This window comes from Myxocyprinus asiaticus, chromosome 40 (genome assembly GCF_019703515.2).
Source record: "Myxocyprinus asiaticus isolate MX2 ecotype Aquarium Trade chromosome 40, UBuf_Myxa_2, whole genome shotgun sequence".
Taxonomy (NCBI): Eukaryota; Metazoa; Chordata; class Actinopteri; order Cypriniformes; family Catostomidae; genus Myxocyprinus; species Myxocyprinus asiaticus.
The window spans coordinates 564699-582256 of NC_059383.1; the positions used below are offsets into that span (position 1 = coordinate 564699).

Consider the following 17558-nt stretch of genomic DNA (forward strand, 5'->3'; position numbering starts at 1 on the left):
GTGGAGGTCCCACAAATGTTTATTTATTTATTTATTTTTTATTATTATTATTGGTTTTTATTATTTTGTGACATGACACAACAAACTAGCTCGTTCAAATAATCACTTTAACAATCTGTTTAAAGCAGTACTCTTAACTGCTTTTTATTTATTTATTTATTTGCAAGCTTTGGCAAATCTAATCAAAAGTCAAGTAGTTTTCGACTGGTTCTTCCACAGAGGTGCTCATTGTAGCCTGCTGACTTCTAAACAACACTGTTATCTGATAAAGTGATAAAAACCTGTGCACCTCATAAGAGCTGCCAGCCAATAGAATGGATTTTCTGACATTTCTTGCAGATTTCATGCCATCTGAGACTGAGACTAACCCTTAGCACTGGCCAAATTAAATTGACCTTCCAACATTCTTGACTTATTTGTACAGAAACTAAAACAGTGCAAAATATTCAATCCCATATCCATACCACGTTTTGAAATAATAATGACATACTTGTATTGCTATTAATATTCATGTTCAGATAAATTCTAGCCATTTCTGAAACTCCAACACACCAAAAAATATGCATTTTCCTATTTCCTGCTTTGTAGTAAACACTACAAGAATAAATACAACCATTTTAATAAGTAACATTTATTATACATTTATATTCATGATAATGTTATTATATTAATTATACCGTATCTGTCAACTGCTAATATGAATAGTCTATTAGAGGGACAAATGGCATGTTTTTTTTTTTTTGTTTTTTTTTACAAGAAACATGTTGAATTCAGTGTTACTGTGTCAAAGTTCCACATCTTTAAGCTTGTTCTCTTCAATTCACAAATCTAGATAAAGGACTTACATGCGTGACTTGTTGGGCAAACAGAATAATATTTAGCATTTTATTTGATCACCTCAATTTCTCCTGCTCTTGTTTTTGCATCCAGCTCATTTAAATTATGGATTTCGTCTCTTGAGCGTGGCTGTGTGTGAGGGTGCGGCACACAGCACAGAGGGAACATTACCTCCACCCAGAAGACATGTCCGAGATTTTGCGATGGCAAAGTAGACATCAGAAGCAGTTTTTTGTTGCAGTGCTGTCAATATGCTTCACTTGGATTTTCCAAGATATACATGGAGATTATCACACACATGTGAATGGGTTCAAATTTCTAATTGCAAGTTTTTAATTGCAGATGTGAAAGCACTGCACAATGAGCCTTGTTTCCCAAAAGCATCGTAAGCCAGGTAACGTGAATGTACGCAATGTGAATCATAAGGGGCTCTCACGTAGCCCAAAGTTTTTTGTCTGGAAACTGAACAAATGCACACAGAACAGGATATTAAAATGACGGACATCAGTATTTATTTTTTTGTTAACTATTTTTATTGATTCCGTACAACAAGCCAAACAGACATAACAGAAAATGTGTAGTCACATTATATGAAATTAAATCCCTTCCCCCCGAACATTCCCCACCCCCCCAGCCGACACAAGCACTCCATTGATCAAACGCTATATTGACAGTGACACAATTAACAACAAATCAGCAGAAAACATTCAGAAACACACAAAAAAACACAAACTAAAAGCACACCTCCAAAAAAAAAAGGTTGCACACATGCATTCAAAACTACAAATCCCTATACACTGTCCCTCCCCGAGAGCCTCCCAAAAAAGGCCAAATAGTTGCCCCATTTTTTTATTAAAGAAATCCAGGCTGCCTAGCCTTCTACATGACATCTCCTCAAAGGCCGCAACCCTGCCCATCTCTGTGTGCCACTCTTGAAACGAGGGTGCTCCAGCAGACTTCTATCCCCTAAGTATGACCTGTCTGCTGATCATAACAGTCTGGGGCAAAATTAAATTTGAGTGCCCAATACGTCACACACAAAACTCTGAACCCTCAACCAAAATTCTTGGATCTTAACACACCACCAAAAAACATGGGTTGTGTACCCATCTTCTGATTGGCATCGCCAGCAGTTGGGTGTGTCTTTAAGACCAAGCCTATACAATCTAGAGGGGGTCCAATAGAATCTATGTAAAATCTTAAATTCATAAGGCGCACCCTTGCATCTCTAGATGTAGACTTTATATTTTTTTAGAATCCTAGCCCACACTCCCCCCTCCAATACTAAGTTTAAATCTTTCTCCCATAATCTCTTGAGAGTGAAGTTCCGTCCCCCAGACTCTGAATTAGTGGGGAGTAATACACTGATGCCTCAAGACCTTTTCCAAAAGCAGTAATCACCACTCCCAGAGTATCTGCTGCTTTAGGGGGTTGTATGCTACTTCCAAAAATAGTACAAAGCAAGCAGCACAGCTGTAAATACCTAAAAAATTGTGACCTGGGAATCCCAAAATGTTGAACCATATTTTCCAAGAATCTCAACACTCCACTCTCATATAGGTCACTGAGCGTATTAACCTCCCTTACAATCCACTATGTCAAGCAGAAAGAGGACTTCTTAATACATAATTTGGGGTTCAGCCATATGCTCGAAGCAACATTTAAATAAATGTTAGAATTAAAAAATCTGGACACTTTGTCCATACCACGTGCAAATGCGAGATAATGGGGTGTAACTTTTCTGGTTAGTTTGATGGAGAGGCTTTGCAATGGCGAAATAGGGGCAAGCACTTCCTGTTCAATACAAAACCAGGGAGGGGCTCTCTCAGGTGGAAGTGACCAATAAGCCAAATGTCTGAGACCAAATGCATAATAATAAAACTAAATCTTGGGTAGGCCTAGCCCACCTTTGTCATTTGGTCTATGCAACTTACTGAAATGTACTCTGGGACGTTTACCATTCCAAATGAAGACTTCGCTATGCCATTGTAGGGCTTTACTGGTTGTTTAGATCAGTGTTACTATCAGAAATAATTAATAATTATTATAGTTATTAATTAATATTTAAATTAATCAATTGAATCTAACTCATTAAAACCTCATATTGGACTCCAGTAAATGTAGTGTGCTACGTTTGGGAGCAGGTTTGGTTATTAGCAATAATTCATAATTATCAAAGATAATTATTAATTATTAAAATCAATAGAACATTGATGAGAATCAATGTTAGCTTTTTAAAATCCTTTAAATCAACAATTATCAAAGATAATCGTTAATTGTTAACATCGATGAAACATTAAAATTAACACTAGCTTATTGATCATTCAAATTCAGTCATCAAAGATAATTATCAAAAATCAATAGAATATTAATAAGGATTAACATTGACGGGGCACCACCCTGAAATCAGGGACTAATAACCAAATAGTAAAACAGTCTCAATATTAGATTGTTTTCTTAGGAAAATCGACATCCGAAGAATATCGATTTTCCGGAAAAAAAAACAATGAAGGTTTGAATCCGAGCACTGACATCCCGTCAGCATGACACAGGCGTATGCAAAACAAACCAAAACACTTCTCTTTGTAATATAACAAAGTTTATTTATGCAGTAATATCAATAAATAATTAATACAATGCGGTCAATAAACTTCCGACTTACAACTACAAACTAAACAGTGATATGATTAGATATGGAAATAAAATTATCCTATAACAAATAAGGTGTGTGTGTGGTTAATAGAGAAAGAGATGATTAAGTGACAGCCCTAAAGCCGATTTCGTGATAGTGGGAGAGAAAGCAGCTGTGTTTATCACTCAGAGACGCGGTGGACGGCTCGTAAAAGTCCCGCGTTATTTGACTCTTTAATGGATGAACTCAGTTGCTGTCTCACCCGCGATGGCGAAATTGCACAACAATCCAATTTGGTTGGACCACAATACAGCAAAACAAATTTGTGATAATTAATACCCTGAGTATTAATAATGAGCGGACATGGTGATCCGTAAACTGTACAAGCAAAAACCTTGAAACACAAGAATAACACACTATAATATTCTATCTCTGCCCAGACGTAAACCTCTTACTTGAATCGCATGAGGACACAGGTAGAATGTGTTTTCCTCCGTCCTTTAACTCTGACCCGGTTCCTTGAAGCTCGGGTGATGATGGGAGGCTGTTTCCTCGCTCTGTCGGTGGGCGGTACGGCTGTTGATTGTCGGCGGGCTGGCGGAGAACTCAGAAATGTCGACTTGATTGAAGATGGAAGAGAAATCTTTAATCTCTTCACTTCTGTAGGCAAACGGATGAAGATGCGAATTGCTCGGCGGTCTCCTTCGGATCCGTTAGAGTGTTCGGTTGAACACAGAGTAATCTCAACTCGTCCAGCGAGATGGAGATTGTATGGCCACAGTTTCAAGTTGGATGTTACTTCCTTGTGCCACGAGGTTGCACCTGAGAGCAGCGAAGAGCTGCGTCCATACTCGGTGAACAAAGTCGCTGGAAGCTACTCACGAAAACATTTCGGAGGTATTTCAACTCCTGATGATGTCATGGTTTGAGGGACGTTCTGTTGTGTGCCTCATCCAATAGGAGTTGAGAGTTTGATCCTTTAGTGAGCAAGGCTTCATGGATTTGTAGTCTGTTTTGGACTCCCTTTGTTTGATTTTGGCGCGATTTTTATCAGTAAGATTTACGACTTGGAAGGTGGGGGCTTGAGTTAGGTTTTTACGACTGTATTAGGCCTGCCTTTGTCTTCTATCTGAATACATGAGGCCCAACACCATCAAATTGCTTGAAATAAGAGAGGGGGACATCTATAGGGAGAGACTGTAGCAGGTGGTTGAATTTTGGAATACAATTCATTTTAATAACATTAACCTTCCCAGTCATAGATAAATAATGAAGCCCACCTGCACACATCACTCAAACCTTTTTAATAAAGGGTCAAATTTAACTAACTAAATCACAATTTTGCTGGGAATAAAATACCCAAATACTTAATGCCCTGTTTGGTCCACTGGAAAGCGCCCGGCTGGAAGGCCGTTGCTGGACAGTACGCTGTCAGAGCCAAAGCTTTGAATTTAGACCAATTAACGCTGTATCCTGAGAACTTAGAAAAGGAATTAATAATTATGTGGTGGCAAGGCATAGATCCAGTAGGGTCAGAGACGAGTAATAAACTATCATCTGCGTAAAGCAAAACCTTATGCGCCACACCTCCCGCCATCACCCGTGCAAAATCATTCTCCTTATCGTGGCTGCTAATGGTTCCATGGCAAGACAGAACAAAAATGGGGAAAGAGGGCAACCCTGCCGGGTCTCCCTATCCAGAGTAAAATAATCTGAAATTAATCCATTTGTTTTGTGCCGCTGCTATCGGGTGTCTATAAAGTAACTTAATCCATCCAATAAAAGTATTCCTGAACCTGTACATTTCCAAAGTCTTATAAAGATAAAACTATTCTACCATATCAAACGCCTTTTCGGCGTCAAGTGAGATGACAGTGACCTGAGTCTGATCATTCGCCACTGACCACATGATATTGATGAAATGCCTAATGTTATCAGAAGAGCTATGACCCCAAATAAAACCCACTTGATCTATATGTATAAGAGATGTCAACTTAATCGGTTAGCCAAAATTTTTGACAATATTTTAACGTCTAGCTGGATCAGGGAAATTGGACGGTAACTCTTACAGTTGCTTGGATCTTTGTCCTTTTTAAGAATCTGACTGATCCGGGCTTGTGTCATGGTTGGTGGAAGCTTTCCATTCTTTAATGATTCCGTATAAACTTCTAGCAAAAGTGGAGCCAGTTCTGTAGCATAAGATCTGCATGGACAGTAACTAGCTAACCACGTAGCTACTTTCATGCCTTGTCAGTGTGTAAACATGTATTCACCAAACTGTTTTGTTCAGAATTCACAGTTTGGTACCCCCTTCAACCGAACAATTACAGTCGTTGCATTTATAAAATGTAATATTTAACAGTCTGGTTTTCCAGACATTTAAAATAGGATATGTAATAAAAGTAGATTTAATAAATAGTACATTTGCCCTGTGTAAAATAATAATATATAGGAACTGTATCTAAAATAAATGAGGGGTGACAAATACTAATACAACAGGCTGGAAAAATAGACATTTATTCATTTTAATATCCTATATATATATTTTGAATGTGTTGAAACTTGACATTGGGCGATGCATCCTGAAAACTGCACCGTTAGATCAGTTTCATGCTGAAGAGCCGCTTAAAAGTAAAAAAAAAAATCTTTTCTCTCTCGTAAACGTAAATGAGTGTAAATGCCAACACCATCATATACAGGTGCATCTCAATAAATTAGAATGTCGTGGAAAAGTTCATTTATTTCAGTAATTCAACTCAAATTGTGAAACTCGTGTATTAAATAAATTCAATGCACACAGACTGAAGTAGTTTAAGTCTTTGGTTCTTTTAATTGTGATGATTTTGGCTCACATTTAACAAAAACCCACCAATTCACTATCTCAAAAAATTAGAATATGGTGACATGCCAATCAGCTAATCAACTCAAAACACCTGCAAAGGTTTCCTGAGCCTTCAGAATGGTCTCTCAGTTTGGTTCACTAGGCTACAAAATCATGGGGAAGACTGTTGATCTGACAGTTGTCCAGAAGACAATCATTGACACCCTTCACAAGGAGGGTAAGCCACAAACATTCATTGCCAAAGAAGCTGGCTGTTCACAGAGTGCTGTATCCAAGCATGTTAACAGAAAGTTGAGTGGAAGGAAAAAGTGTGGAAGAAAAAGATGCACAACCAACCGAGAGAACCGCAGCCTTTTGAGGATTGTCAAGCAAAATCGATTCAAGAATTTGGGTGAACTTCACAAGGAATGAACTGAGGCTGGGGTCAAGGCATCAAGAGCCACCACACACAGACGTGTCAAGGAATTTGGCTACAGTTGTCGTATTCCACTTGTTAAGCCACTCCTGAACCACAGACAATGTCAGAGGCGTCTTACCTGGGCTAAGGAGAAGAAGAACTGGACTGTTGCCCAGTGGTCCAAAGTCCTCTTTTCAGATGAGAGCAAGTTTTGTATTTCATTTGGAAACCAAGGTCCTAGAGTGTGGAGGAAGGGTGGAGAAGCTCATAGCCCAAGTTGCTTGAAGTCCAGTGTTAAGTTTCCACAGTCTGTGATGATTTGGGGTGCAATGTCATCTGCTGGTGTTGGTCCATTGTGTTTTTTGAAAACCAAAGTCACTGCACCCGTTTACCAAGAAATTTTGGAGCACTTCATGCTTCCTTCTGCTGACCAGCTTTTTAAAGATGCTGATTACATTTTCCAGCAGAATTTGGCACCTGCCCACACTGCCAAAAGCACCAAAAGTTGGTTAAATGACCATGGTGTTGGTGTGCTTGACTGGCCAGCAAACTCGCCAGACCTGAACCCCATAGAGAATCTATGAGGTATTGTCAAGAGGAAAATGAAACAAGAGACCAAAAAATGCAGATGAGCTGAAGGCCACTGTCAAAGAAACCTGGGCTTCCATACCACCTCAGCAGTGCCACAAACTGATCACCTCCATGCCACGCCGAATTGAGGCAGTAATTAAAGCAAAAGGAGCCCCTACCAAGTATTGAGTACATATACAGTAAATGAACATACTTTCCAGAAGGCCAACAATTCACTAAAAATGTTTTTTTTATTGGTCTTATGATGTATTCTAATTTTTAGAGATAGTGAATTGGTGGGTTTTTGTTAAATGTGAGCCAAAATCATCACAATTAAAAGAACCAAAGACTTAAACTACTTCAGTCTGTGTGCATTGAATTTATTTATTACACGAGTTTCACAATTTGAGTTGAATTACTGAAATAAATGAACTTTTCCACGACATTCTAATTTATTGAGATGCACCTGTATGTCGAAAGGACTGATGCCTGTCAACCAAAACATGAGCTCATCGATGTCATTAAATGAGTCTGCTTTTTTATTCCATCAGTTGCTCCTGGTTGGAGGCTGCCATATATATTTAGTTTATACGTAGGGTTACGTCCACATAAATGTAATGGTGCAACGGTCAAATATTTAGTAGAGCGTAAATTGTGACTTAGTGCCCATTTACGCCACAACTAGGCTGAGTTGTAACGTACGTATAGCTGGTGCAACCGGCCCCTGATGTTTATTTAGCTATTTATTTTATTTTTATTTATTTAAATGGTCAGCCATTGACTGATACTAAACCGTACTGATGTTTATTTAGCTATTTATTTTATTGGTGGGCAATTGACTGATACTAAACATACAGTACTGAATTTTTTTATTTTTTTTATTTATTTAAATGGTCAGCAATTGACTCATACTAACAGTACTGATGTATATTAAGTAGGGGTGTGACGAGATCTCGTGATCTCGCGATAATAAAACGTGACAATATTTCTCGTTGAGGTGAAAAGCTGTCTCACGATATCAGCATGACGGAGTGTGAGGGTTAAATTAGCATAGAAGATGCCCCTGCCATTTTTAAATCGTTTGTGTGGCAGCATTTTAGGTACCTGGTGGAAACGATAAATGGCGACAGAGTGACAGACAAGACATGAACAAAGGCTGTGTCTCGTTTGGAAGGCTGCGTCCTCCGGAGGTTGCATTTATCGGCCGCATGCGTCATGGAATGCCTCGTTTAATTATTTTATATATATTTTTTTTATTATTATTTTTTTTTTATATCTATTGTCAATGCCTTTTATGTATATGCACCTTTTTTGCATTCCCAATAAAAAAATACAAAATTTAAAAAATAAATCTCTGACGTATGCGGCCGACAACTGCGACCTCCGGAGGACGCAGCCTTCCAAACGAGACACAGCCAATATGTAAGCACTCTAAGAAAATAGTGCCGTACACTGCGGCTAACACAAGCACTATGCAAAGACACCTACAGAACCACCGCAGCTCTCAACTAAAATCAACCAGGTCTGAAGAGACTCATGTAAAATCATACAGGAGAGAAGCCAGTCAGTTGAGTTTGTGGAAAAACCTTTTACAGTGCTTGCATATTGTTCTGTCTTTTACTGCATATGATAATTCATACTCAAAGTAGAACTGAAGTGACATTCATTACAAGATGATTAAATGGACCTGCATTGTTTTGCATTTTGTGACTTTCAGTCGAAAAAATACTATTTTTCCAGTCATATACAGATCTTTTGATCTGAAGACGTATGCTTAAATGTTTGAAATTAGTTTTGTAGACAAAAATATAATTATGCCACCATATTAATTTATTTCATTACAAAGCTAATTTATTTAAAAAAAAAAAAAAAAAAACATTTTTGAAATTGATGACTTGGACCAAATAATAAAGAAAAGCAGCCAATAAGTGCCCAGTATTGATGGGAACTCCTTCAATACTGTTTAAAAAGCATTCCAGGGTAATACCTCAAGAAGTTGAGAAAATGTCAAGAGTACATGTCTGCAAATTCTAGGCAAAGGGTGACTACTTTGAAGATGTTAAAATATAACATAGTTTTGACTTATTTTGGATTTTTAGTCACAACATAATTCCCATAGTTCCATTTGTTATTCCATAGTTTTGATAACTTTACTATTATTCTAAAATGTGAAGAAAAAAAAATTATAAGAATAAGTGTTTCAAAACTTTTGACCAGTAGTGTATATAGTGTTAAAATATCGTCTCGTTCTCATGATCCCAGTATCGTGTATCGTCTCGTGAGCTAAGTGTATCGTCACACCCCTATTATTAAGCTATTTATTGTATTTTTATTTATTCTTAATTTTCTCAGTGTTCATTTCTAGAATTTGTTGACATTATATAATAATAATGTCAAATGTTCTTTGATAAAAATATTTTAATAGTTTAAGAAAGCAGCCTTCTGACATTTGCATTGTCATATTGGTGCACAATCCACTAGAAAAGGTCTGTTTTCATTCCAGCTCAAAAATTAGCTCTATCAGTCACCATATCGGTAATCTGTGAATTGTTTTAAATGTACAACTTAATTCACCACATAATTGCATTTTGTTTTGCAATCGTTTTGTGCAGAATTATATATTTCTTTTACACAATCACTGCTTCGTTCATCAGATGTGCATTTTAATATTTCGTTTTCAAAATTTGCTCTGTAGGTCGAGATTAAGGGTGTGTTTACACTTGGCAGGTTTGGTTAGATTAAAACGAACTCTGGTGTGATTGCTCTGTTAGTGCGGTTCATTTGAACAAGTGTGAACGCTGCCATCCGGACCTTGGTGCGCACCAAACAATCGGACTGAGACCGCCTGAATAGTGGGTCTCGGTCCGCTTCCAAACAAACTCTGGTGCGGTTCGATTGATATATGAACACAATACAGACCAAAGACGTCTAAACGGACCAAAAACAGGAAGTAATTTGCCTAAAACTGACCTCAAGCATACCTGGTTCTTCTCATCATAGGAGCTATGTTGCCCATTACAGTTCGGTACAGGGATCGGAAATGCCGTCAGCTGTCCTTGCAGCATATCTTCGTTTATGTGTGCAACGGAGGAATTCCTGGCGTTGTTTTGACTCCTTTACACATTTTATTAGCTCTTCGTTTGTTCTCAGCTGGTAAAAATACCACCATATATACATACATAAATCTAACGAGCACATTTCGCCCAGCAGCCAGCATTGTTTTGGATGTTCTGCAAGTTCCATCGCAATATGTCATAAAAGCTGTCCAATCAGGTTGTGACATTTTCCTGATGCCTTTTGTTTCGTATCTTTAGGATCGGTGTTAAAAATGGCAGTGTGAACGCTAAGCGAACCAGGGCTAAATGTATCATTTTCTTTTTTGGTCCGGACCAAGAGAACCGAACTACAAGTGTGAACACACCTTAAAGCTTCCAGTATTGGTGAAGACAGCGGAGGGGCACTGTGTATGGTCCTGCTAATGACAACAAGCATTGATTTGAATATAATGTGGTTCACAAGTGTTATCACACAGCATAAAATAAAGAGAACATGGAGGCTGTGATTTAGGGACATTAACAAATCAAAGGGAGATCTGCTCTTTACTCCCAAAAGTGATGACGGTAACAGCAATGCTATACAACATGTGCGGTACTACACATCGCGTGGTGCGGGCAAGAGCGCCATTAGGTGTCGGAGAGGAAGAGGAGACGAGGATGAGGAGCCTATATACTGTACAGAAGATTTTCATGCACGGCAGCAAGTTATTGTCTCTCTCTGCAACAATCACGCCACCACTTTGTTGTTACAACTAGTCCACAAATAACTTTTATTTGTTTACTTAATTTATCTGTTCATCCAATATTGACTAACCATTTTATGCATTCATTATTATTATTATTATTATTATTATTATTATTATTAGCCTTTTCAGTTAAAAAATATATAAAATAAAACATATGTATACTGATATTAAATTAGCATAAACTGTAGCTATAGGTGTTTAAATTGTATCAGGTGTAATTTTGCGTTTGTCTTGCAGGTGTCTGCATAAGTCTGTGTCCTTACGATGTTCTTAACACTACAATTACTCGAGCACTCGTTAATCCACGAGCATTTAAGTACTACTAAAGTTACAATGCTTTTGGGAAATGGGCTGCAAAACTAAGATGAATCGTAAGAAGGATTCAGTGATCTATTTAGGCTTACGGTGCTTTTGGGAAACGAGGCCCTGGACAAGGTATCGGCAATCTTTTTATAAACATTTTTAAAAGCCAATGCACTCCACATACTGCTCTGCACTTCTACAAAGTAAATGCATCCGCTCCACTTTGTCCATTGGGTCTTCGCCACACCTTTTGTTTTGATAGCTGACAGCTAAATAAAACAAGCTGTGTGTCTAAGAAGTAGGCAAAGTAATTTTGAGTGCAGATGCGAGGGACATCAATAGGCTATTGCTAAAACAGACAACTAATATTTCTCTTGGGCACGTAGGTTGCAAAACCCATGCCTATGCAGAAGAAAGTTGGCACGAAGCCCTCTCTATGGACAGGGCTTTGTGTCTATAGACTCTTCCCTGACTAGTATGGTTTGTGCGAAGCATTCCTTAGCCCGGTTGTTTGATGAGAGAGAGACAATATGTAGTTGCAATTAAAGTTGAGCAGTGGTGGATAATTATTCTGTTGCATGGCATTGAGGAACTGATGATGACGCAGGTTGACCAATCAGTGGAAAGGTGTGTTTCATACCCACCCACATGTGCAAATCATATTTATCTATTTTCTGCCCATGAAAAATTTTGAATAACAAACTATCAAAATGTAAACGGCTGTTCTCTCTGCCTATAGATTTGTTCCTCAGCAGTCAACACCCAATTGCATTGCACCACCTACTGGTGAGAACGAATAACATCAGATGGAGATTGTGCATCTGTAATCTGCTGCTTTTCCTGCAGTTAAAAATAAATAAATAAATAAATAAAAAGCTTTTCCTTCCAGATTTGGAAGGTTGAAGTTTCAACCGAATTTGAACCACTGAATTTGAAGCTAATTTTGTTAAGCGAAATATAACGGGCTGAATTTTACCTGTTGAAAAATCTAGACTGTATTTTCAAATTAGCTGAATAGTTTGGAAATGAACTTTGGAAGGTGAATATTTATTATTGAATTTTTAATAATTAAATTAGTTGTGAAATGTTTCCAAATGAAATATTCAATGCTTAAAAATACAACTTTGTTAAAATTCAGCCTTCTAAAATGCAAGCACTGTAATTACAATGGATTAAAATGAAAGCACTGTAAATTCAGTGCATTTAAATGCAAGCTCTGGTAATACAATGCATTTTATTTTTTCGACTAGAGCAATTAAAAATGCTTTTATGCTTCAAAGACTTTAGACATGAATATACTTCCATATATACTGTACATGCACAGCTAATCCAGATACAAGGAAAACATTATGAGAGGTAAAAAGTAAATTTCGCAGTTTTGTTCACTGAATTATTGTTAGAAATGATGTATTAATACAGAGTTAGTGCTTTGTTTGTTTTTTTTGTTTTTTTTGACAGATCTGTAATTAAAATTGTTTAACTGTTAATTAACTGTATGCTGGTTAGGCAAGTGGCTTTTTTGGATTGTTTTTTTCAGACAATTTTTCATGTTTCTCTTGCAAAATCTGGCAATACTGCAATTGTACTGTCATTTTAAAAAGAACATTATTAACCATTCTTTTATTTTGTTCTAACTGGTAACCTTTTGGAAAGGAGGCTGCAGAGCTTCTGAACTGGAATGAAAAAAATAAAGTTTTTGCTCAGAACGAACCGAAATGAAAAACATAGTTTTTAGTCCCTGAAACATGGAGATGATGTGCAGCAGTGAAAGCCGGCTGTATAGTGCACATTCATAGGAATAACAGCACGTTTATTTTAAGCGACTCAAGAATACAGTACATGCCTGATTTATTTTCTCTCTGCATAGCAGACAACATCTAGGCTATAATAAATATGTATTTACTGTAAATCCCAGCATGCCCTCAATGCAGAAGTAAAAACTGGCCTTTTCACGTGTGTCTTGCTCTTTATTTACTAACTTAAATTCTAAATTTCAAGTAATCATTTAATTGTTTTTTGTTGTGTATCAAATTTATGAAATGCCCATCCCTGGCCTTTACACTGACCTTAAGAACATACGTACTATTATGCTTTGGTCATTGTCTTGACTCATTGAGCACCTGGTTTGTATGCTCTAGATTAAAAGGTGTTCACACTGACAGCGGTTTGCAGCGACAAAGCGGAACATAGAAGCAGAAATTTTGAAGAATCGTTCTGAAACACTTGACAACATGACATTTTTTTGCAAAGTAAAATGGAGACAGAATTGTTTTTCATTTAGAGAGCAACATGATTAACAGTATTGTTTAATGTAACTATTGTGCTGTCGCATGTGACTCGGTGAATAAATGACAAGAATATTGAGAAGTAATGCTGTTGCTGAATCTCCCAGCCCAGTGATTGATAAATGTGGAAAAAATCCTTATTGCTGCTGTTTAATTTCATGCAAATGACCCATCAGGTGGTGAAGTCAACGATCAAACGAGAGTCAAAAGGACGGAGAGAGAATGAAGAGAGTAAAGAAAACCTGAAGTCGAAATCAGATGAGTCTGGAGAAGAGAAGAGCCCGGATGAAGACAGTCAGAGGAATGGACAGAAGAAGAGAGGTGGAAAGAGTCTTCACACGGATTGTGTGTTGTTTCTTGGGATGCACAGATATTTAAATTCTGGCCAATTCCAATAAGCCAGTAATTATTTTCATGGTAAAGGCAATATCACAGAAATGGCTGATTACTGTTATCAGAAAAGCTACACTACTTTGTCAAAAAAAAAAGAGAGATTTAAAAACATTTGGTTGATTATTTACAGAGTTGAGCATCCCATATAATGCTGATACTTTGATTACATTTATGAAAAAGTTTTAAATGATTTTGCATGGGCAGAAAATTACACAATTATGTCAGATTATCAAAAGTATAATGTGATTTTATGATGTTTATAATGATTAATAGATAAGATCCGACTGCAAACGTGAAGGCTCAAGAGGAGTAATTAGTTTATAAATTGTTTTTGACATCAGAGAACATCACTGCATCAAAACAGCCAGCTCAGATGGTAACGGCTTTAAACTTTTAATTTGTGTTTATTTGAATGATTGTAACATGAAAAACAGAGAGATAGTGATGTTGAAGAGGCTTCATCATGACAACCGCTGCAGACATTTTTTCCTGGTAAACAGCAGCGCCAATGCAGATCACAGCGGTTTGATCACACGTGTGAAGAGGTTAATGATAAAATATAAACAAAATAAAACCCTAATATCGGCTGATATGATTTTGATGTATTGTGCAGCCCTTGTTTTCAGTTGTGCATGCTAAAAAAAATGGTAAATGTTTCAGAATGAGTAAAATGGGCATCTGTGTTATTTTAAACATATTTATTTTAAATGTGTTCTAAAATGTAATGAAGCAAACATTCATGTGGTGGTTGTGTGTGTTTTAGGTAACAAGCACAAGTGGGTTCCTCTCATGATTGAGGTGATGTCGGAGGGTCCTCGCGAGCGCTCTGCGTCCAGGAATAACACGCGTCAGTTTGACGGCCAGAGAATTCCTCCCAACAGCAGGAATGACTTGAGCGGTATTTTACACTTATTTGTTGGTGTTTTTTACTTTCATCCAGTGGTGGTTAAAGTAAACACATCAGATCAGGCCTTCGGGTGCCATTGAACACGAGCAGACTTTCATTGTCAGTCGTGCAGTGACTCAATAAAATTCCAAGGACAAGCAATCTGTCTGTCCACAATAGATGCGACACTGTGATATACATACACTAGAATGATGACAAATAATAAATCAGAACTGTGATATAAATCAGTCAGTTGATTGAACGCAACTCATTTTCTTATGGAAGCTGCGTAAGGACATTCACTTTCTACAGCAAACCCAGAGGGCATAAATACTCAATGAGACACATTGGACTCAAGATGGCACTGAGTATGGCTGCTGCGTTGCGAGCTCCGACACAACATAGTAATGTTTTGTTTGTTTTGTTCACAATTCTTATGTTTTTTGTCTTGGATGTTGTCTGCCTTATTGTCTACGACAGACAAACACTTTTGGACATTGGTTCAGCAATCTCACACCGTAAATCGGACTTCACATTCCTCAATGCCGACCCGCTGTTTACAAACACGCAAGCGGAGCCCTTTGTCTGGGCAGCACGGCCGCGGAAACGCAGGAGGAAAAGGGGGAACAGAGCCGGCGTTCTCATCAGAGTAAGACGCCGTGCAAATCGACCCCCGCTACCCACTATTCTACTGGCAAATGTTCACTATCTGGATAACAAGCTCTGCGAGCTGAAAGCGTGGATCTCTTTCCAACGAGATACAAGGGACTGCTGCATTATATGCCTAACAGAAACTTGGATGTCTGCGGAGATTCCAGACTCAGCCATTGAACCCGCGGGGTTCTCCGTGCACCGAGCGGACAGAGCGAAAGACCTCTCAGGTAAAAGCAGAGGTGGTGGTGTATGTTTTATGATCAACAAATCCTGGTGTGATCAGAGGAACGTACATTCTATCAAGCCTTTCTGCTCTCCTGATCTGGAATTTCTTATGCTTCTGTGTCGACCATTCTGGCTACTGAGGGAATTCACAGCGGTCATTATCACTGCTGTGTACATCCCCCCACAAGCCGACACAGACCGGGCACTCAAGGAACTGTATGGGATTATGAGCAGGAAACTGCGCACCCTGAGGCCGCGTTCATTGTGACCGGGGACTTTAAGCCAGTTTAAAATCAGTCGCACCAAAATATCACCAGCACATTAGTTTCAACACACGAGGGGACCGGGTTTTGGACCATTGCTACTCTCCGTTCCGGGATGGCTACAAATCCCTCCCCCGCCCACCATTTGGCAAATCGGACCACTCTTCCATTCTGCTTCTGCCCGCTTACAGGCAGAAAGGAAGCACCCACCCTCAGAACGATCCAGTGCTGGTCGGACCAATCAGATTCTACGCTACAAGACTGTTTTGATCACACGGACTGGGAGATGTTCCGGTCCGCCTCTGATGACGACATCGAGCTTTACGCGGATAGCATAATGTGTTTCATCAGAACGTGCGTAGAGGACGTCGTTCCGACCAGAACTGTACGAATCTATCCGAATCAGAAACCTTGGATCAATAGCGATGTTCGCGCGGCACTTAATGTGCGGACCTCCGCTTTTAATTCCGGGAACGTGGAGGAGCATAAACAAGCCAGTTATGCCCTCCGAAAAACTATCAGAACCGCAAAACGCCAGTACAGGAGTAAGATTGAAGGACAGTTTAACACCACCAACTGTAGAAGTATGTGGCAGGGAATTAACATCATCACGGACTTTAAAGGGAATAAAAACTTAGCCATGAACACCGCTGCCTCTCTACCGGATGAGCTAAATACTTTTTATGCTTGTTTCGAGGGAAATAACACCGCCCTCGTGGAGAGAGCTCTCACGGCTGAAGCTACAGAGGTTAGTTCACTCTCCGTCTCTGTAGCGGATGTAACCCGATCCTTCCGACGGGTGAATATCTGCAAAGCCGCGGGCCCAGACGGCATTCCGGGCCGCGTCATCAGAGCGTGCGCGAACCAGCTGGCTGGTGTTTTTACGGACATTTTCAACCTTTCCCTCTCTTTGTCTGTAGTCCCCACATGCTTTAAAACATCCACCATTGTGCCTGTTCCAAAACAATCAAAAATAACTTGTTTAAATGACTGGCGTCCTGTTGCTCTGACCCCCATCATCAGCAAATGTTTTGAGAGACTAATCAGAGATTACATCTGCTCTGTATTGCCACTCTCTCTTGACCCGCTGCAGTTTGCTTACCGCAACAACCACTCCACTGATGATGCCATTGCATCTACAATACACACTGCTCTCTCCCACCTGGAAAAAAGGAACACTTATGTGAGAATGCTGTTTGTAGACTACAGCTCAGCATTCAACACCATAGTGCCCTCCAAGCTAGATGAGAAGCTCTGGGCTTAAACAGCTCGCTGTGCAGCTGGATCCTGGACTTCCTGTCAAGCAGACGCCAGGTGGTTAGAATAGGCAGCAACATCTCCGCATCACAGACCCTCAACACTGGAGCCCCACAGGGCTGTGTTCTCAGCCCACTACTGTATTCCTTGTACACACATGACTGTGTGGCAACACATAGCTCCAATGCCATCATTAAGTTTGCTGATGACAC

At 39.0% G+C, this 17558-nt stretch overlaps 1 protein-coding gene across 5 annotated transcripts in view; it reads left to right on the forward strand.

The window, feature by feature from the left end:
• The window catches only part of LOC127430646 (la-related protein 1-like), an 88846-nt gene that overhangs the window by 32509 nt on the left and 38779 nt on the right, over positions 1-17558 (forward strand). For 3 of the 5 annotated variants that reach the window (XM_051680566.1, XM_051680567.1, XM_051680570.1), the window contains 2 exons: positions 13845-13989; positions 14825-14959. In XM_051680566.1, coding sequence (XP_051536526.1) covers positions 13845-13989; positions 14825-14959 — 280 coding nt within the window. Of the gene's footprint in view, positions 1-13844; positions 13990-14098; positions 14607-14824; positions 14960-17558 lie in introns of those variants that run through there. The other 2 variants (XM_051680571.1, XM_051680568.1) reach the window with 2 other exon arrangements.